Here is a 22,134-nt window from a genome sequence, read left to right as displayed (position 1 = left end):
CATTGATCAAATGAAACATGTCAAATACGGTTAGAACTTGAAATAGACACTTAGACCATTAATTAGCACTTATATAGATAGTAATTATTGGTTATAAACATTACACATAGACATGTCTTTATTAAGATGTGTTATACACATGCATCATGCATGTATAATATGTGTATATGTTTTTACACACATATTTAGTTATTATTTAAGATGTATATAAACGATAACTATGTATTTTACTAATAAAAAAATTACACAAATGACAAACGATCTCGATTTTTTATTTTATTTTGAAAAAGATGTATAAAAATAGACAAATAGTTTTGATTACACCACACAAACAAAGAGCATTCTTTTCTTCCCTCCTCACACTCTCCCTTCAAATAATATCTGCCTCTCAACTCATACTATTTCTCTCCCACCCATTCATTCATTCCTTCCTCCTTTCTCCGGCACCGTCTCCTCCATTTCTCCGTCTCCGTCACCACCATCATACACCCGACTAAAGACTCTTTAATGATGGACATTGTTTGAATATTAAATAAATAAAAAATGAAAGGTAAGTGTTCAGTTTTCACTTTTACATATATAACTTCCATTACAGTTTTTTTTTTCCTCCCCAACTGTTTTCTAAGTAAGTAAAATGTCATTTTATTTCACATTCTAATATCATTTATCAATTGTTTAATATCATTTATCAATTGTTTATGCATATAGGATCACGAAAAATCGTCAAGAGTTTATCGAAAATAAAAAGTACAAAGAAAGATCCTGAGAAAAACATAGAAATGGAAGAAACTATGGAAAGTAACACAAACAATGACAATATTGAAAGCGACGATCAATCGTCTCCAAGAGGTGTATTGGAAGTCTCTGAATCCGGGTCAGATTCGGATAATAGTAGTATGTTATTCTGTGAAAAATCGTCACTAGTGGTGCAGGTTGATGGAGATGTCACGAATAATCATGCAATGGAGATGGTACAAACGGGGTCATGGGGTAGGAATATGATTGATAACTTGAAAATTAAATCGAGATCATTGAGGCGATTTTCGACAGGAAGTTTTATGAGAATATTGGGAAGAAATAATAGTTCACAACCATCCATTGATGATTATTATGTGCCAAAACCTTCATGGAGGAATTTCAGTTTTCATGAACTTGTTGTGGCTACTAATGGCTTTCACATAGGTATGTTTTTGTTCAACTTTATTGGTACTGCTATACTAGTTTATTTCTAACTGCTTGTTTGCACACATAAATAGTTTATTTTGGTAACTGCTTATTTCAAATAAGTAGCATAATTGTTCAACACATCATATATAATTACTATCGTCATGAATTAAGCAAACCAAAATACTATCTCATAATAATCAATGGTTTGATTTTGCTAGGAACCATATAGCAAATCTTAAACACCCAATAAGTGCTTACTTGACCTTTTCGTTTGAAGAACAATTAAGCTAGATTTATTAAAACACTAAGGACCTGTTTGTTTTTCTAACCATTAAGTGACTGAATTGATTAAGTGACTGAATGGATAAGTAATTTTTGTATGGATTAAGTTAATACAGTTGTTTTTTGTTTATTAAGCCAAAAAACACAAACAATATTGATGACCTAATGGATTAAGTATATTTAATTAAGTAATGACTTAATTTATTAAGCCCCAAACAAACACCACCTAAGAATTCAGGAAGACGTCAAAAAATTTATAAAATCTTTTTTATTTATAAAGTTCGGGTTAATTTGTCACAAATGTGAATGCGTACTAATGTTACCTTTTACTACCGGGCTAGTTTTTTAAATAAGGGCAATTTGGCATGAGTATTGTCAAGTTCGGTAATTTAACAAAACTAAAAAACAAAAGTAATTAATATGCCGGTGAGTATAAAACTAGAACTATCCAGAAATCAATATCTTATCATGAATCTATCACTGGAGTAATTCGATTGGTCTATGTTCTGTTGGCTAGCTTTAATTAAAGAAAATATTTTGTGAATATAATTTTGACGCATGATGAAAGGCATGCGCAGCTTAGTAAAGTTAAGGCAGATGTTTAATTATATCAACTTTTTTACATTTCAAGTCTAATTGTGTTAATGTGTTATAAAATTAAGGCTTTCATCCGATTAGTTTTTCTTTAATTTATAAGAGGATGATTAATTAATACAACTTAATTTCCACATCAACAAACGTAATTTAAGATGTTATATATTGTATAATAGTATAAAGTATGTTTTTATTTTACTGTTAAAAAAGTTAGTGTATTAAAAAGAAAATTGAAAAAGAAATTTTTGTTTGACTCAAGGGAATGAAACATGACAAAAAATTCTCTATCTCAATATCTCATGACAGAGAAGAAGAATAACAATAATACTCACAATATAAAATTAACTATAAACATGCATGTTCTTATGAAAACATGTTCTGATATGATTTCACACAAGGATCCAAAACTCCATACATGTACCTCTACATTAAACTTAATTAATTATATTGTAAATAACACACACAAAAAATATACCTTTTGGTGAATACCATAATAAATGCACAAATGATGTCAATCAAGAATGGAAGAAATAAATCCAATGGGGTCAAAAGAACCTGACACTAGAACTAAGATGTCAACCAAAAATGGAAGAAATAAATCCAATGGGGTCAAAAGAACCTGACACTCGAACTAGTTGAAGAGCATATGTTGTAATCAAATCTAGGTGGTATGTCACCTCACGCTCCTTTTTATCGACACACTGATTGCATTGTTTCTTACTCATTAACAAATATGTTTTTGACATATCGATCGCTTTTTTGGTTAACATTTTTCTTATAGTATATAACCATATTTAGGTATAGATGCTTGCAAGAAATCATAAATTTTAAAAATTCAAAAATTCTCTAAAGATATGTTAAATACATATATAAGTTTTCAAATACAATCATATGGAGTAATATGTAGTTATAGGTAATGTCTCAAACTTTACTAGTAAATTGACAATCACCATCCATATAATTATATCAGTTGTTAAAAGAGAAATTAGAGTTGAGTGGAGATAACTTTAATTCTGTAGTACCCGACTTGTTTTTGTTGATGATTATATTATAGATTTTTACTAGATTTTGGACCCGTGTCTCATACTGGACACGAGACGACTTACGACATTATCAATATTAGATCTTTATACATTCAACTCATAAAAGCTTGTAGTTTCAAAGTTGAAGATATACGTAAAAACTAACTGTGCAATTCAAATGTCAAGAATATTAACAAATAAAAAGCAAAATAATGTGTTAAATGAACATTAGAAGCATATATCTTCCTTCGTCTTTTACAAATTACATGGATATATATTACTGTTTGTAGATAAGTTTTACAATAAAAATAATATAAAATAATATATTAATTAAAATTTGTACGTCTCTAATTTTTAGGTATATTTTGTTATTAGATTAACATTATGCAACAAAGCATAAACTATTTTGATATTGGAATAACGTGTAAATTGGTGATGAAAAAAATGCAAATTAATTTAAACATGTGCTTATTTAATTAATTTAAAGATGGACATTAAGCAACAAAGTATTAACTATTTTGATATTCGAATAAAGTATAAATTGATGATGAAAAACAAAAAAAATATAAATTAACTTAGACATGTGTTGATTTAACTAACTTAATTATATCGAGACTTATGATTGGTTAATATTTGCTAGGTTAGTTGTTTTGAGTATATATTAAAATTAAGATTAAAATAAAATAAATATTATATTATAGTTATATATATAGTTATATGATTACGGTAGGATATATATTATTGATAAGTTTTAGTTAAAAATGGATAAGGACTATTTACAAATCATAACACAAAGATGGCGTTAATTTATTTATTGAATAAATTTAATTGTTTATTATTATATTTATCTTTAGATCATAGGTGGTCGACAATTAATGTGTAAATATATTTACTTATAATATAAAAGTCAACAAAAGTTAAAATTAAAAATTTAATGAAATCGAGAGTTATGATTGGTTAATAAGCTATTAGATAACTGTGCTTTAATATAATAAAAAAAGATTTATTTTTAAAAAAATTGGCAAATTTGTCCAGTTAAGTTGATGTAATTTGTACTCTATTTGGTAACCTACCGAAAACTTGTTTCTTAATGCAATTTGTCTATTCTATAAAAGGTTGCATAAGTTGTTATTGACATAACATGACTTATGATGACTAAAGTAGCTTTTAAGGTCTAAAAATCACTTGTCATTGTCAAATTATAATTGTGGCCGGTTTTGATGGCACAACATCTTTATCTTAGCCAAGGTAATGTTTGGCTGAATTTTAATCAAAATTTGGTATGTTATATAATCATTTACATCATTTGTATATCACATAAAATACGATAATAAACCTTCCCACCCCATCTCTAACCAATTGAACCAATAATCTTTCTAAACTTATCTATACTATATACTCGTATGTTTATAATGCAACATTTAGTTTCTTTCATATATATTTTTTTTAAGCTAAATTCAACTAAATCGTTAATCTCAAGATACCTTTCTCTTTTATTTATTTCTTAAAAATTTATATGTAAAATACTTATAATATTTACTTGAAATATCTATCTATACTTCTATATCTATACTTTTATATAAAAAAATAACACTCTCTCCTAAAGTGTTGAAAAGTTAACAATTTTGGGACATGCAAAATTACCATTTTACCCTAAATTAATTAACTTACACAATCATTCAATGATCTTCTAATATATATCCACTACTCTTTTAAATCAAATATCTTTATATCATATACCTACATAACTTGACTCATTTGCCACCGCTAACGGTCGTCGCCGCCATCACCATCCGTCGATGCCACCACATCACTGTCACTACCATCACCGCCGCATTTTGCACGGGTACCATGCTCGTAATATCTTAAATAAACTTAATTTACCACATTTACTGTTAACTCTAAAATCACTACACTATCTCTTTCATATCAATTACCTTTAAATTAATAACTGCTACCGTTACCGTCACCGTCACCGTCGCGCACCGCAACCGCTGTCACCGCCGCCACCATTACACTGCCGCATCGCACGGATATATGAGTATTTTCTTATTATAATGTTAAAAAATAAATAATATCCTTCCAACTTTTATATAACTTTTGTCTGTCACAATTTAATTTACTCCACTCTCTCATGCACCCGATTCATTAGAGCAATAGAGCCCCACTTCCCCACTCCGCAACCCACATCTCCCCCTACCCTCTTATATATTTAGTTCCCCTTTTACATCCATTTTTATTAATTAACTATTTGTTTCACATAATTATTTATTTATCTCGTATTGTTGTTATACCGTGAGTACCCGTTTTGTAAATTCGATCTATCCTAACATTAATAAATGATAGTTGACCTAATTAATCGATCGATCACAATATTTTTCATTTGGTATTTAATTTTCAGTGGACCAATTACAATCTCAATCTATATAAAACTAGAAATGTGCCCTTACAATACACGGAACCGGATTTGCTTCAAGTTATCTATCAATGATACATGACTAAAAGGTTGGGAATGAAGGCGTTCAGTTTTGCCGACAACTATGGCCGGATACACTGTCATTAAGCTTCAATATTGATTTTTCAATATCTACTTTAAGTTTTGTAAATTGTAATGTTGATTTTTAAAAAATAATAAAAGTCGATCAAGACGCGATGTACTAGATCAGGAGGCTCAAAAAACAAACAAGAGACGGGTGTTGAACGTGTGGGATTGAGGTCCGATTAGACTTGGCATATGCAAGGCATTTTATATATGCATAATAATCCAAGAAACCCCACATGTTGTTCACATTGATTAATAGTCCTCTTCCATCCCATCACATTTATCTACATTGCCAAAATGCACCATGTGAAGATGTTCCATTGATTATCATCGATCTCACAAATAAAAGAAAAAGAAAATTTCTTATATTCCTTTTTCATTCATTCTTTCTTTCCAATGTAAGTCCCTATACTAATATACAACAACAAAACAGTCTCTAACTTTAAAACAAATTAACTTTTGCCCATAACTTATCCCTTTTTACTATCTTTATGTAGACAATTTGCTCGGAAAAGGTGGGCATGCCGAAGTGTACAGAGGATGCTTACCGGATGGTCAAATTGTTGCAGTCAAGAAAATAACCAAGAAGGAGAAAAAAGATGAAGATAGAGTTGGGGATTTCTTGAGTGAGCTAGGAATCATTGCACATATTAACCATCCAAATGCTGCTAGGTTGATCGGTTTTAGTTCCGATACTGACTTGCACCTTGTTCTACAATTCGCCCCTCATGGCAGCCTTGCAACTTTACTACACAGTAAGCTACCATGGGTGCTATTTTTTTCTTTAAACACCAACTATTTCTAATCCTACTTCTAAATTACATGAATGTCTGGGTATGAACTCAACACTCTAGAAAACCCCCAAAATAATCGATCCATATAAATGTAGGAAGTGAGACTCGAACCCTGGTGGAATACCCCAAGGTCAAAAACCTTACCAATGGGCCGCCAAACCTATTGGCTTACCATGGGTGATATTCTCAACAGATTTAGTTTGAAAGACAACAATTATTCAAATATATGATTTTGGTTTCCAGATTCAGAAGATAATATTGACTGGAACATAAGATTTAAGATTGCCATTGGAATCGCGGAAGGTCTGCAATATCTACACTACGAATGCAACAAACGCATAATTCACCGTGATATTACTGCCTCAAACATATTACTAACCGAAGACTATGAACCTCAGGTAAATTTCTACGTTTGGCTGTAAGAGTGCTAGATAATAAGCAGTTTTCACTTCACCTAAAAATTAACATTTGAGTATTTGCATTTGATCAGATATCAGATTTTGGTCTGGCAAAATGGCTCCCTGACAAATGGGCTCAACAAATTGTATCCCCTGTGGAAGGGACATTTGGGTACTAAAATTTGCCTCCTTTCATTTACGATTTTCGTTTGACACAACATAACAGACTATGTTTAGTAAAACTTTTATTTCTTCATTTGTAAGAAAGGTTTAAAGTTTTTGACAATTTCTTTTCTAGATATATGGCTCCAGAGTACTTCATGCATGGAGTTATTCATGAAAAGACCGATGTATTCGCTTTTGGTGTTCTTTTGCTTGAACTTATCACTGGTCGCCGTGCCGTTGACTCGCATCAAAAAAGCCTTGTAATTTGGGTACGTATAGATGTACATTTTCGCTTAACTTTATGAAGAACTGTCAAAATCTTTGCAAATTGCTAACAATGATCAGCTTTTGACCATTTTTACAGGCAAAGCCTTTACTTGAGGAGGGTTATGTGAAGGAACTTGTGGATCCCCGATTAGGAAACGACTATCAACTTGTTGAAGTTAAACGCACAATTGTAGTTGCTTCGTCATGTATTCATCACATGCCTGACATGAGACCAAATATGAAACGAGTGGTTCAAATGCTAAAAGGGGAAGGCACAACTGTAGAGTTGAGACAAAATACGTTCGATGGAAGATCAATTATTGTAGATGAGTGTGATTTGGAGGGCTATACATCTACAACGTATCTTAAGGATCTCAATCGTCATAGGGAACTTGTTATGGGATGAAAGATCGCATTTTTAGACCTTTTGTACACACTACACCCGCGGTTTGGATCAAAGATGCTATAGGTATGCATATATACCAGAAAGCATGATCGAAAACTGGTTTTCACCAATGTTCTTGTGAATTTTAGGAAATTTCCTCAATTTTCAGTTTTCTTTTCTCTTGGGTGAGCGTTGGTGCTTATCAATTTGGACAGAAAAGTAAAGCCAGAAGGGATGTAAATTGTATAGTTATAATTAATACTGTATAAGTTTTTGTATCCATCCTGTTACACATGAAGTGGGAAGACACAGAGAATTACCCACATGTCTGGATTTTCGGAAGTCCTGGTCATCCGAGAACATTCGTGTAGTTTACGTGTATAATGGTTTGCCGTTGCAAAACTAAATATAGTAAAATGTAACCAGACAATGAAAGATGGGGGACATCCTCAAACTGAAAGGAAGGTCACATTAACGCAGCAAGGCACATTGGTGCCTATGTGGATAGTGTGACAGGCCTATCATACAATGAACATCATCCGTTGTTCCCCTGTGATGGCTTCCATTACCACCACTTCGTGTTCTGCTGATGTGATTTTGTGATTTCAAGCACTTCTTGATCATGATAGACTACTGACCCACAGATGTTAGTGAGCACGACAAAGACATTGTTTTTGAATCATTACTACACATAAATTATAGAGCTAAGTAAAGATGCAAATCATTAAAATCTGATGCGAACTTAGACAGGCTTAGATTAATCACTAAAAACTGGAAACAAGCTTGTACAATTCTGTAAGATGTTCCATTACAATAGGGCTACATGTAATAGAAGATCTGGGTAGACCAATTTTAGTTCAGCAATTATAAATGCAGAGTTTATGATATGTGAGATGATTAAGACCACTCCCAGCTACTAAACCATCAAATTAATACATAAGCCACAGAATACAATTCACATGATATGCAATTGAAAGAAGCTATCATGGAACTACTAATCACAGCCTATATGTTCAATGGGGAGATCAAGGATTCCTAATTAGTACATTATCCTAACCTCAAATCCCTTGGAGTAGCTGCAAAAGGGATTACTCTGTAGTCTAATGATGTTATTTCATCAAGAGTTTATAACAGGCAAGAACCACATTTCAAGAAATACTATCAACTAGTTCTTGAATCTTATAGATGATATGACAGCATACTACATCAAAATTTAACTAATACTGATCAAAAACTCAAAATATATTCTTGAGTATATTAAGGGGAAAATCACGAACTCAAGTCCCAACACTATAAACTCAAAATGTTGCACCAGACACACTCACAAAGCCCTAAGATATCATAGCATTCCCTAAACCACCAAGTAGAAAAAAAGAGTTAAAAATTCGGTGTTTTATATTCAAAACTACAGGCATACAGTTTCATCTGTAAATCTGTTCCTCCCTCTAGGTTATTATAACTCATATCGTCCAATCAAGTTATTAAAATGCAATATCATAGGGAAATTAAGCATAAAATCTAGTTTATAAGTTATCAAAAAACCAACTTTTAAGACGTCATTTGATAATGCTAAAAAAGAACATAATACTCTATGAACAAATTGGAAGATAAACCCCTCAAAACTTAGCCACTACATTATGCAACACAAAAGAAACAACAAAAACCACAAGTTCTAGGATGAAAAAAATATACCTCTTGAGGTGACAGAGGTTCACCAGAGACGACTCCAAATTACCCGCAAAGCGAGTGGTCGTCTTGGGATTAGTCGGCTCGCAAAGCAGGTTGATTTGAATCCCTAGGTTAAAGAAATACAACAATACCCAATTCCGTCAAGCAAATATAACTCAAATTATAACTAAAATAACAAAACCCCAGTTAAATACAATTCATCAAACTACAAATTAAACAATTATTATTATCAATTTAGTATACACAAAGAAAATCCAAAAAAAAAAAAAGGAAGAGAAAAACATGACAAACATTTTATTTAGGTTGTTGTACGGACGACAAAAGAAGAGCAAGCTGATTTTGTTGATGAATAAATCTCTGTTTAAGATAAGTTTCAATAATCTCCATAACTGATACAAATCTTTTCATCTCATTTAGTTTTTTGGTGAGCGCCGCCTCTCTTTCTCTTGCTCTTTGCAGCCGCGCCTCCGTCTCCGCTAGCCGTAATCGGAGACTTTCAACTACGGCGGCGTTTTCTTGTGATTCAGGACGGGACCTGATTTCTTCGCCGGATGGTGGAAATCGATGGGAACCGTAGCACATGGTGGCTGATAATCGGAGAATTTCGGTTTGGGGTGTGTGTATTTTATTAGAATATATATATTAGTTGGGAATTGAGGGTGGAAAGTTGTTGGGATTGGGATTGTAGTTTCATAAAAATAAGTTGACCATAACACTCAAATGCATATTTTACTGGTCCCAATCGAGAATTATCCACATTCGATTGGTAGAAAATTTGTTTGGAGTGGAGTCTAAACGAGCTTAGCTATTAACTCTTTTGGTTATCGAGCCTTGCCTCAAACTTTGAATACATAACTCAATTAAACTCGTGAAACTAAATTAACTTTCAAATATAATACTCATAATAATATAGTTGTTTATATATATACATCCATATTTTATTAATTGGGCTTTAAAATATTAAATGAGTTGAGCTTAAACAAGTTTTTTCACGAGATTAAAATAATTGAGTTAAATTTTGATCACTTAGTTCTAGCCAAGCTTTAAATCATTTAGTTTTTATTGACAAACGAGCCGATTTCGAGTTGAGCTGGAGCTTTCTTAATACACTAAGAGCCGAGCTCAAGGTTAAACACTAAGGTCCAAACGAGCTGAGACTCGAAATTGGACTCGGATCAGCTCGTTATGGTTGATTTAATCATTTATCCATAAGGTTGCATTTTGTATCATCAAAAATTCTTGCCGTTAACGAATATTAATTAGGCTCTGTTATATAGACTACATCCTAGAGTTAGTAACCAAAATGGTGTAAATGAAAGTTATAATAATTGCTCATGACCCGATCTTGGGCAAAGGCATAAACACGTTTTCTTTTCGCATCCCCTACCAACTTGGGATGTGACTCCTTATATATTATTCCACTAGCACTCTTTTCTATAGGGGAAAATGATACGTACTGCAGATTTTACCTAAGCTTAGGTACTGCCATATTAAAAAAGTTACATATTAAACCTTTAAATTTGATAAAATACATAAGACCCATGAATTTTACATAACCTACCCACCCCCAACCCCCTCTGAAATTTACATAATCCCCTCTACTTTACCTAAAATATGGTTTTTAAATGGTGCAAGTGGATCCTGAGGAAGTGTAATATCTTTATGTGGCACGTTGGGTTAGATAGGATTCCGACTATAGCTGCCCTCAATAAAAGGAAATGTCGATTCGGCTCCCTGTTATGTGGAATATGCGAACATCATGAAGAATCGACTGCTCATTTGCTGCTTGAATGCGAAGTGGCTATGGTAATTTTGCAAAAGATTGGAGCATGGTGCAAGGTACCACCTCTGTTCTTCTTCTCGACCATCGATCTGTTCAAAGCTCACAAAGTTGATGGACTCGGTTCAAAGGAGAGAATCGTACCGAAGGGGATCGTTTTCACCACCTGCTGGTGCATTTGGAAAGCCCGCAATGACCTACGGTTTGCCAATATCACTATAAGTGTTGATAGGATTTTTAACGACATTAGATCAATTGGTTTCTTATGGTATAAAAATAGAGGTAAGCACGGATCGATTACTTGGAACGATTGGTGTAGTTTCAATTTAAGGTAATTGGTGATTGTATATGTTTAGGCCTTACCATTAATTGGTGGTAATGGTACTATGAATAATAGTAAACTTTCAAAAAAAAAAAAGATAAAACTTACTACATGCTTTATTAACCTTTTTTTTTTAATTAGTTTCCTGAAATTTAACTATCTTTGACCGAATGTCTATGTTAGGAAAAAAAACTAAAGTTATGTGTATTGTATGTAAGCAACTTGAAAAAATGTTTATTGTGTGTAAGAAAACATACGTGCCAACCATATACAGGTGCCACTTGTCAGATTGTAATTGGTTGAAACGAAATTCTTACATACAATAAACATTATTTCAAAGTTGTTTACATACATTACACACAGCTTTAGTTATTTCCTACTATAAACATTCGTTCAAAGTTTCTTACATTCGAGGGAACTATTTTTTTTTTATTTTTATAAACACTAAATTCTACTATGACAAACCCACATTATTTAAATATTAAACACAATAAATACACTTTCCAACTTCATTTGAACATATTTATTACGTTGATAATTTATGTTAGTATAATTATGTATTTCAACATATGAATAAAACTTTTATAAAATTTCCAACAATATATAATTATAATTAATTATATTATATAATTTGTCCAATCTCGAATATGTATTATATAGTTCAACATTTTATATATCTGGATGATGGTTTGATTGATTATCAAGATTATGGAGCTTTGTTAGACTATTGTAATGAGAATTCTGAGTTGAAATTTAACCCAATATGTAACAAATGTTCAATGATATAAAAAAAGGAAAGTATACTACTATACAACAACAGAAACATAACGATGTCATGTACGACTACCTCTTGTTTTCTTATGATTGTTTATAACATTGAAGATCGACGGCTTTTGCTTTTTCGCTTTGACACCAAAAATGAAAGACCGTAAGGGTATGCCTGGTCGAGTTGGTGATTGCACTGAAGAAGGTTGTCGATATGGGTTTTGATTGTCTGAAAGACCAAACTCGTCTTCTAACCTTCGCAAGATCCTCTTTATTTCGTGTTGTAGTTTCCTAGTATGATCTAATCCCGCTTCAAGTTCTTCATTAACTCGGTTATTTTCTTGTTCCATGTTCAATAATTCACCTTGAAATTTTGCGGCGTGATGAGTACTAAACTTGATTTCATCCTCTAGCATACCTTCCTTTAAAGCCATTGTTATTTCTTCTTTGATATTAGATAAAGATGCACATCTCCAATGTAGCTCTTCTTTTAGATTTCCGGCTTGCTCTAACCATAAAGAAAGTTCACCTTGGATCTCTTTAAGATGTTTGTATATCGGCCGAATCTCTGATCTTAGATCCGTTGTGAATACGGATTGGTTTGATCTTTCTTCATTGGGTTTGGCCTCTGTTGTTCTTCTAGCTTTAGCTTTAACTTTATTTATCTCTCCCTTTAGATCATTTACTTCAGTTTTGAATTTTTGTACTTGATGGAACTGAGTGCTGAATCTTAACCAGAAATCAAGATTTTCGTCGAGTATTGCATCAATATCAGTTCTAAATTTCTCTTCAATCTCTGAAACGGGCTCTGGATCATCTATTGAGATATGTATTTCTTCATCTTCTTCTTTTTCTTCTGAAGGTAAATCATCTTGTTTCTCTTCTTGCCAATTTTCTTCGGCTTGAATTTGGTTGAGCTTCAGTTTTAGCATTTGAATTTCACTGTCCCTCTTCACTATGCCTGTTTTCAGTTCTCTAACGAGCACAATTAGTTCAAAAAGAGTTTCTAGTTTTTTCTTCTCTTCTTCACTCAACTTCTTCTTCGTTTCCTTGTAGTTCTTCAAAGTTGTCGTATATTGTTTTAACGGATTCTTTTGAGTTTCATGATTGGATTCTTTGATGTTCTCTCTTGTACTATCTCCCATTTCCGTTGCAGTATATGAGTCATTCATCACATCATCGTTGATGTGAGTATTTCTTTCTTTCGTCTTGACATCACCTTTTCTAATGTCAGAATTCTTCACCCCATCTGCATTCTTTTCACACTTTTTCTTCTGCGTAGTTTCTTTTATGTCTTCATCATTGTCATTCAAATTGCCTTTTTTATTAGAAGTATACGAATCTATCTCACTATCATCATCATCATCATCATAATCATTGTCGTCCTGCTCATCCTTCACATAATCATCATTGGCTGTTTTTCTAGAAAATTTATGATCACCAGTGCAATGGGCGTTTCTTTCTTCAACACCTTCTTCTGAAATCATATTTTGATCTTCGTCTTCATTGCAAACCTCATCTACGCCGCCTTCCTCTGCCCTGAAATATTCTTCTTCAGAGGCAGGAGAATACATCTCGGTATCTTCATCTGGTTGCACATCATGAAGCTTCTCAGAGAGATTTTCAATGTTACAACGAGCTCCACTAAAATATACATTTAGGGTGCTATTTTGCTTTTCAACATCCATATACAACCCCTGCAGTCCTTGAAATTTTTTATCTAATATCTTCAACTTTTGTCGTATTTGAGCCTCATCTTCCGTGGTAGTCACATCACTTTCCAAGTTCTGAATTTCTGTTTGAAGTTCACTAGCCTGGTTTCGCAATTTATCTATATTTGCAGTCTGAGACGAAACAGTACTTTCTAAGCCGATAACATTATTGGCAACCTTGTCAATAGAATCTGCTAATCCAGAAACTGTAAACTGTTTTTTGGACAATTCTTGAGAAAATTTTTTACTATTTTCCGCAGCCTCCTTTTCATTTTCTTGGTTTGATACCTGTGACTCCTCTGCGTCATCTTTTTCTAATTCATCAACTTGGTCCGGGAGAAATTTATGTTTCAATGCCTTTATTTTCTCTTTTGCATCGACGATTTTCTCATGTTCTGCTTTAGCAGCTTGACTAGAATTCCCTCGTTTCTCTTCTAACTTGTCGAGTGTTTCTTTACACGATTTTAATGCAGCTTGTGCCATTACAGTTCTGGCGTCACCGTCTTCAATAACTCTCCCAACTTTGAACTCATCTTCTAATCTACAAACCTTTTGTTGCATTGTGTTTATCTTGTTCTCAATCTCCCAGTACTTGGAAAGCCCGTTTTCATATGCACTTTTCGTGAACTCTTTCATGGTTTGCAAGGCAAGTATCTCCTTTTGAATCTTGTCAATTTCTTCAAATGCTTCTTCTTCTGTCAAACCAGATTTAGGAACAATACGTTTTGGGTTATCTTCTTTGAATGCATTGCTTACCTGCATTTTCTTTGATGCATTGGTAATAAGACCTTTCAGATTTTTAGTTGGAAATTGTGGGACTTTAGGAATTTTTGCAGCATTTGGACCTTGGTTTTGAGGGGGCATGTTTCGTGGTATTTTTGGAGGACCATCCTCATCGTCAAAATCATCATAAGAAACTTGATCTGGAAAGATTGACGCTATGGTGGTGTTGGCTTTTTGCAAGTCCCTTGACAATTTATCATAACGCTCAGCTAATGACCGATAAGCCCTAAAAGTTTCCTCTACAAAGCATATTAGATCTGGTCTGTGACGATAGTACATTTCTGCCCTCTTTGCAAAAGAATCACCATCTTTCTGAATAATGTTTAGCGCGTTATGAACCTTTTCTTCCATATCTACATTTACATGGATCATATTACGAAGGAGTTATATGCAATGAAAAAAAAAACAAATAGTAACATAAATTTATGCAATATCTCATACATAATCCAGTTCTTTTCATAATAGTTTGTTACCTAAAAGGCTCTGCTCGAGCCATTTGGACTGCTTGGTTCGAATATGGCTAGCCCACCACCACGAAAATGCGTTGCTAGCCGCTCTTTGTAACATCTTAAATGCCTAGATAATACACTTCACTTTCTTCTTGACTTGTAACCTTAAGAGCATCAAAAAACATGCAAACTCTTTCTTGACCATTAAATTTTACTCTATTGATGATTCAAAATATAACTAACCATACAAATAAGATGCCCGGTTTGTTGTATCGAATAGAAACATAAGATGGAGAATGCCTCTCTACAAATAGAATGGAAATTCCATGAAAATGGCAAGTTAGATTTTGATCAGACTTGTTTTGTTTGAAGAAATGTTGAAAGTAATGGTTGTCAAATGGGCATTTGGTAAACCAAATGGAAGTGATTTATAGTTAAGAGGGTGAGAGATGATATAGGAACCGGGATTAATGCACACCTTAGGCCTAATGCATTAGAAATAAGTTTTGTTTACTAAATAAAAACTATAATTCCTATCAATCTATCAAATCAAATTATAAAATAATAAGATAAATAAATAACGTAATAATTGTCTAGAAAACCAAGAGTTTACAACACAACTCCAAGAAATACAATAGAGCCCCAAAATTGACAAGAAAGCAAAAAAGGCAACAAGAACCCAACATACAGCAACCAAGAAGCAAGATTGAAAGACTTCCATTTTTCACATAGGATGCACTCTCCAAACAAGAAAAGAGACCTTCTTTGGTAGTTAGCTGTTCCAAAAAATCTTTAATCTGGAATAGAACGTATATGAAACTTCAGCTTCCGTGTAATCGATTTTGCTGAGTGAAAACCATCATTTCCTGCAACCATATCCATTGATCCCATGGTTGATGCCAGGTGGATAAAAGGGAGGGCGTTAGAAAGTTTATGGAGCTCGTTGATCTTGGCGAGTGATAAAGAACATAGCATAAGACCCAAAGCCCAGACCATTTCAATTTTGACCCGCTCATTTTCAAGTTTGAGCCGGTCATTTACACAAAGACAGAGAGCATACCACTGCACTGTGCCTCTGTTCCATAAAAGGTCCCAAAATTTTCGGGCTTTAGATCTCTTAATCAGAAGCTTGTTCTATTGTCAACCCAATTCATAAAGTTACATATTTATGTGAAATTAATCATATGTTGCTTAAGTACATCATTTTCAAAGTTGTAACACATAAACGACTTGTTCTACTAGATTAATGTGAAGTTTGAAACCAAAAAAAACAAAAAAGTAAATTACTGAAACCCAAAAGAATAAGAAGTCATTTTATTCAATTTCATCATCATATACATGAGATATACACATATATTCAGGTTATCATATACCATAGTAATTCAAATATGTAATAATGGGCCACAATGTGTATATATATATATATCTCAAATTGATTAACATGGAAACAAAAATATCGACCCCCAATATGTAAGAAAAATAAATATTGTATATATGTCAAGAACAAATAACAGTAAAAAAAAAAAAAAGAATACAGAATTTATCTCATGGGTGTGGCAAAACCAAACATTTTTATAACCTTCACATCAATGTAACAGCAATGAAAGATCCAGCGACCGCTAGAAACATTGGAACGTTAACGACGAAAGAGCCGTTAGGAACATCTGCAGGGGGACCACCAGGTGCTGGTGAAGGACCTGCAGAAGGGCCAGGTGACAGGGCACTTGGTGCAAGTGAAGCAGGTGATGGAGAAGGTCCAGAGACTGGTGACACGGTTGGGGCACCGGGGGCTAGGACTGGAGCCGGGGAAGGAGTTGGAGGTGCAGCAACTGGAGTCGGGCTAGCGGTTGGTGAAACGGTTGGGGCCGCGACAGGAGATTGGGCTATACAAGAAGTGGCTAGGAGAGCCATGATTATCAAAACTTGACACACTGTAGAAGAAGCCATTTGATGAGATTGGGTATAGTATTGAGAAGAAGGATGTTAAATTAAAGAAGTTGAAGATGAATGGAATAATGTGTACAGAATTATGTATATATATATAGAAGGAGGAAGGAATGTGACCAAGTCACATACAGATTGTATATTTCTGTAAATGATTTTATTAAGAATAAGAAGATAAAAGATTAAATAGATAATTGAGAATTCTGTTAGCTGTCACTAATCATAGCCTTTCATGATGGATTAATCATTATCCATGCAGTAGTATGATAGTAATCAGTATTACAGTACATTACATGCTAGCAGTAAAAAAAATAGGAAATGACTCCTATCTCCGATGAATTACTTAAGATAAAACAGTTGTATAAAATGCATTGAATTGTTTATTGTATATTAAGGATGTATTTAAAAGAAGAAGGTGAAAATAGGAGCACCTATTTACGGTAATACATAGGGATGAAAGTAAAATTCATCCATTTATAAAAAGCAAGCGAATATCAGAGAAATTGTACAAAATCCTTGTTTACAGATGTGTCGTCAATGTCATGTAATTTAATAAATCAAAAAGTTAGAGAAAAAATATATATATATAATATAAAAAAAGGTCGACATGGTTATAAGTTATATTATTTGGTAAATTTTTTTGTAAGTTTAACATTATTTAATTAGTAGTAGTTATATAAATGAAATGATATGTCTAACTAGTGTTATAAAGGTAGTGTTAAAAATGTTATAGTTGGCACTTGGCACCACTATTCTTCTAAATAATTGATCTTATATCTTTTGCTTCGACACATACAGTAGTAAACTTGATAGTAAAGTTGATCATAAGTAGATCTTAATTATTAGAAAACTGTTTATGATAATAATCAATGATTTGTCATTAGTCACATAGAGTTTATACATAACTGATTATGATCATAAACAGTTGTCGATTATAACTCAACAATCCTTTTCCTTTGGACGGGGAATAAAAATATTATTAATTAAAACGATCAATTCGCAAGGTACTATTGAACAATGAACAAATCTGAAAATACACATATTTACATAGACTATATTTTTCTCGGACCTTTAATTGCAAATGATACAAAAGGGTTGAAAAACAACGTATGCCAATTAGAGATCAACAAAGACATTAAAAAAAATCACACCAATAAAAATCGAGTTATTGTTTTTCACTTCTTGATGTTATTATTGCATTCCATATAAGTTTCAAGGAAAACAAATTAAGAACATTGCCATCATCATTTTTAATATCTTAAGTAGGATTTTGCAATGACTAAGTATAAATATTATTATTATTATGTTATAAGTAATACATTACAAAATATTTGATCCTTTCTCATTTTTTAGAAAAAGAACTTGATTTATTTAAATCATTGTTTTCTTTTATTTACTAATTTAAAGATATCTATATAATATATTTATATTACCCTTTATTTATCCAAACGATCTCTTTCATTTTTTTTTATTGATTTAGTTCTAAATTTGTACTAATTATAAATTTGGACTAAAAAGATTATTAACTGTCGAAGAATTTACTTTATAAAGATTTTACAGAAAATAAAACTGACATTGTCTAATCTATGCTATCTAATAAAGCAAATGATCTTCTTTTTTTTTCCTCTAAACTTTCAGCCTTTGAAAAACAAAAATTACGCTCTCATCTTTTTATTAATTAAAACATCTCAACCTAATGTACCTATAATATCCTTAATAAAATAGATCTCTCAATCCTTAAAATAACTAAACTAGACTTTTACATTCACCACCAGCGCGCCCCCACCACCGTCACCGCCACCACCGCCAAAACTACTACCCCAACTGTCACCGCATTCCGCGGGCATAAATCTAGTTGCATTATACAATAATGCATGTTTGTTGTGAGAGAAAAAAAAAAGGTTTTCAATCTATGACTACCCACCAAATAATATACACAAATAAAGCATGAGTACGGAGTATTTGGTACAATGGAAACGTAAGAAATATAAAGAAAAAAACTTTCATTGCTTGGTTACAATGAAAAATGAGAAAGAGAATGAAAAATGAGAATCAATTTCATTCCCTCCATTCTCAATAAATTGTAGAGAATGTAAGAGAATAGAATTTTCATTTTTAATGATGCTATAATGTATTAAGTTTAATTATTGTTTAATATTTTGTATTTTTTTTATATTCATTTTCTGCTTATACCAAACGATGGAATCTATTCTCTTTTCAAATACTCATTCTAATTTTCATTATTTTCATTCTCCGTTACACTTTCATTCGATTTGATTCCCTCGTACCTGGGTGTGTTTGGTAGGATGGAACGAAATGATGGAAATAGAATAAGAATCACTTCCTTTGTTTGGTTACATAAAAGAATGAAAATGTAGAGATAGAAGGAGAAATCATTTACATACTCATCATTCAGCTCAAAATGATGAGGATTGATGAGAATGGAATAAATTATCTTTTTTTTTTCCACATGCATGAATTTAGTTATTAATTTTATTTACTTATACCATGCATGATGATATTATAATTAACTTTAGTTAATTTTTATTTTTCATTTTAATTTGATTATTTTTTATACCAAAGAATGTAATATATTATATTTTTAAATACTTATTCTGTTTGTTACTATTCCTTTCTTTATTGCATTTTCATTCTCTATAATTTCCTTCCATCAAACTTAATTAAGTCTTTCACTTTTTACAGGTCATATGTATAATTAATAAATATTATAAGGAATATTACGAGTATAACAATGATATAGTAAATATCTATATGTTAGAAGTTGTATAAGTCAACGGTCGTTGAAAGGACAAATCTAGTAGCTGTTGACAGGAATTTTGGAAGCCAAGTCATGACTTGGCTTTTCGTTTTTCTTTTGCAATACGAGTAACCCATAAATAATAATGCTTTCACTACGTTTCCTTTGTATATTGCAATTTGCAATACGCGTAAACAAAAAAAAATGTTTTCAATAGTCAATACGATCATTAACCTTTCTATCAAAAGTGGACTAAGTATATATAAGTTAATATGCATTAAATAAATTCAATTAAGTATGTTAGACTATTAACCGTGTTTAGGAAAACTCATATTTCAAACTAATTAACACTTTAGAATTTCATTCATAGATATAGTAATTTACATAGAAATAAACGGGCAACAAGCTGCGCCGCCACTCCTTAAATTTATAATTTAATTCCGATTAAGATACGTTTAAGACCTCTTAATTTACGTGACTAATCCACACAAAAAACTTTTTAATGCTTATATATAACTTTTTAATACTTATTATAATCTTAAAGTAAACTAGAGGGGTGCTGGCATAGTGCAACGGTGATGATGAAGACAATGGTGACAACTGGTGGTGATGATGAAGCTGCGCCGCTAATCCTTTTTGTATCGCAAACCCTAAATGTTTAAAAACTACATTCGTAGACCTTGGCATCGTAATGTTACTGTGCATAAACCTTTGAACCCTGTCAAGTAACTCAATGGCCTCAGGAGAGAGAAAACCGAAGGTATCAAAAGCAAATGGTATAAACATGCGTTGGTTGTCCAGGCATGCCTTCTCATGTTTGGCCACTTTGCATGAAGCAGCCTTTAAAGCAGCTTGGCCCGCCGTGAAGGTACCGCATCCCAAGCCCACAAGAAGAGAGACCCCTGTCAAATCCACACAAGCATGTTTACCCCCCATCCATCCAAAGACGAGAATGTCAGCCGGTCTAAGTGTTGATCTTCCTTCTAGTGGGTCAGTCAAAAAATTTATCGGCGCTTCCTTCTTAGCAGAAATCCTAGCACGCCTAAAAATGTCAAAAAGAACATCCTAACCAAATCGTGTCGGTATTTGAATCCCGGGAGCTCTTTACAATGAACTGCATGCTCGCCAAAAGAATCTAAACACACCTTGCGACAAACAGGGCATATCTCATCAACGGGAAATAGAGGAATCATTAGGCGGTATTTGAGAATAGTGCGATACTCCACCCATGACATATGTTGCCCTAACCCATCTATAGGGATAGTAAGGAGAAAGTCTTGAGCATGAGGCACCTGTAAACATTTAAAGATGACTTTTTGTCTAGTGGTCATATCAAAGTGAACCTCCATATCTTGGACAATTTTAATAAAAAGAGCACTCGCCAATGCATGTTGGGCTTTAGGTGGGGCGGTGTCCTTTTTAGTGAAACCGCCGAAATCAAAGCTTGGAATTGTATCACGAAGACAAGTCAAAGCACAATCATAATCAGAATCCATACCACAAATGCCACTATCTCGTAAGATGTGGTCTTGTAGCCCCCAAGATTGCGCTCTTGAAGCCACAAAAGCATAAGATGAAACCTCAACTGCTGAATACAACCCTAAACCCCCTGACTTAATAGGTAAGGATGCAAGTCGCCATTGGAGGTCCCCAAAGAAAGGACCTCTACAAACTACAATGTCCTCAATTGCTCCTCGTAATCCTTTGTCAAAGAAACAAGCAGTTTCCTTCATGTGAAACGGTTGACAGGTACTCAATCCAAAGTAAAATTTGGCAATACCCATGCAGGATCGAAGTAGAAGAAGCTCACTCTGTGGGTCACCAAGCTTTGGTAGGAGGCGTATCAAATCAACAGCATTAACGGCTCTCCTCTTTGCTAACCCACTAATAAAACATGTATCTCTACTAACAGCCCCCCAAAGGAGCTTCACACCCAATACTAGTCTCCCAATAGCATCAGGGAATAAGCCCTTTCGAGTCTTCCTACCATCACAAGAAGGCCAAAATAGTTCAGTTTTCTTAATATTCAATTCTAGACCCAAGGAAGGACCTGTCGCCTTAATGATATCCAACACCTTAGCAACCTCCTCTGAATCTCCAATGACAGTCCCATCATCAAGATACCAAGCATGAAGAAGAAGATGACACTTGTCCCTAATCTGATGCACAAGAGGGTGCAAAACAAGGGGAAATAAAAATGGTCCTAGTGGGTCTCCTTGTTGAACCCCCGTGGTAGACCATATATGCTTATCACCAATATACAATCTTGCAGGAAACCTATATAGAAACTCGACCCACATGGAAATAGAGGGACAC

The 22,134-nt window shown here is 33.2% G+C and overlaps 4 protein-coding genes across 5 annotated transcripts; 1 reads left to right on the top strand and 3 right to left on the bottom strand.

Moving 5' to 3' along the window:
- Nucleotides 1-341: 341 nt before the first annotated feature.
- On the top strand, nucleotides 342-7,894 carry LOC122589303 (receptor-like cytosolic serine/threonine-protein kinase RBK1). Its single transcript, XM_043761580.1, has 7 exons — nucleotides 342-550; nucleotides 709-1,182; nucleotides 6,105-6,362; nucleotides 6,645-6,799; nucleotides 6,892-6,971; nucleotides 7,098-7,233; nucleotides 7,329-7,894. Exons 1-7 carry the CDS (start codon nucleotides 544-546, stop codon nucleotides 7,635-7,637), a joined length of 1,419 nt encoding a protein of 472 aa, XP_043617515.1. The 5' UTR covers nucleotides 342-543; the 3' UTR covers nucleotides 7,638-7,894.
- Nucleotides 7,895-8,402: 508 nt separating this feature from the next.
- On the bottom strand, nucleotides 8,403-10,002 carry LOC122589669 (protein SKIP34). Of its 2 annotated transcripts, XR_006322302.1 has the most exons (3): nucleotides 9,597-10,002; nucleotides 9,309-9,411; nucleotides 8,403-8,967 (listed from the first exon to the last, which is right to left on the bottom strand). XR_006322302.1 is itself a non-coding variant. In XM_043761985.1 (2 exons), the coding sequence occupies exon 1, from the start codon at nucleotides 9,885-9,887 to the stop codon at nucleotides 9,600-9,602; it is 288 nt and encodes a 95-aa protein (XP_043617920.1). In that variant the 5' UTR covers nucleotides 9,888-10,002; the 3' UTR covers nucleotides 9,155-9,411; nucleotides 9,597-9,599. The 2 variants fall into 2 exon arrangements, 1 of the variants encoding a protein (XP_043617920.1); XM_043761985.1 differs by lacking the exon at nucleotides 8,403-8,967 and having other exon boundaries at nucleotides 9,155-9,411.
- A 2,238-nt stretch (nucleotides 10,003-12,240) lies between these two features.
- LOC122587849 (kinase-interacting protein 1-like) lies at nucleotides 12,241-15,222 on the bottom strand. Its single transcript, XM_043760014.1, has 2 exons — nucleotides 15,141-15,222; nucleotides 12,241-15,020 (listed from the first exon to the last, which is right to left on the bottom strand). Exon 2 carries the CDS (start codon nucleotides 15,016-15,018, stop codon nucleotides 12,241-12,243), a length of 2,778 nt encoding a protein of 925 aa, XP_043615949.1. The 5' UTR covers nucleotides 15,019-15,020; nucleotides 15,141-15,222.
- Nucleotides 15,223-16,507: 1,285 nt separating this feature from the next.
- On the bottom strand, nucleotides 16,508-17,144 carry LOC122590067 (classical arabinogalactan protein 2-like). Its single transcript, XM_043762400.1, has one exon. The coding sequence runs from the start codon at nucleotides 17,061-17,063 to the stop codon at nucleotides 16,698-16,700; it is 366 nt and encodes a 121-aa protein (XP_043618335.1). The 5' UTR covers nucleotides 17,064-17,144; the 3' UTR covers nucleotides 16,508-16,697.
- Nucleotides 17,145-22,134: the final 4,990 nt, after the last annotated feature.

Source organism: Erigeron canadensis, chromosome 2, assembly GCF_010389155.1.
Source record: "Erigeron canadensis isolate Cc75 chromosome 2, C_canadensis_v1, whole genome shotgun sequence".
Lineage (NCBI taxonomy): Eukaryota > Viridiplantae > Streptophyta > Magnoliopsida > Asterales > Asteraceae > Erigeron > Erigeron canadensis.
Note: the sequence above shows the minus strand (reverse complement) of the source record. Positions and strands in the feature narration are given on the sequence as shown.

Coding starts and splice junctions, on each gene's coding strand:
- LOC122589669 (XM_043761985.1), bottom strand. CDS start 9,887: ATGTGCTACGGTTCCCATCGATTTCCACCATCCGGCGAAGAAATCAGG.
- LOC122590067 (XM_043762400.1), bottom strand. CDS start 17,063: ATGGCTTCTTCTACAGTGTGTCAAGTTTTGATAATCATGGCTCTCCTA.
- LOC122589303 (XM_043761580.1), top strand. Junction 6,972..7,097: donor CCTGTGGAAGGGACATTTGG/GTACTAAAATTT, acceptor TTTCTTTTCTAG/ATATATGGCTCCAGAGTACT. Junction 7,234..7,328: donor AAAAAAGCCTTGTAATTTGG/GTACGTATAGAT, acceptor CCATTTTTACAG/GCAAAGCCTTTACTTGAGGA.
- LOC122587849 (XM_043760014.1), bottom strand. CDS start 15,018: ATGGAAGAAAAGGTTCATAACGCGCTAAACATTATTCAGAAAGATGGT.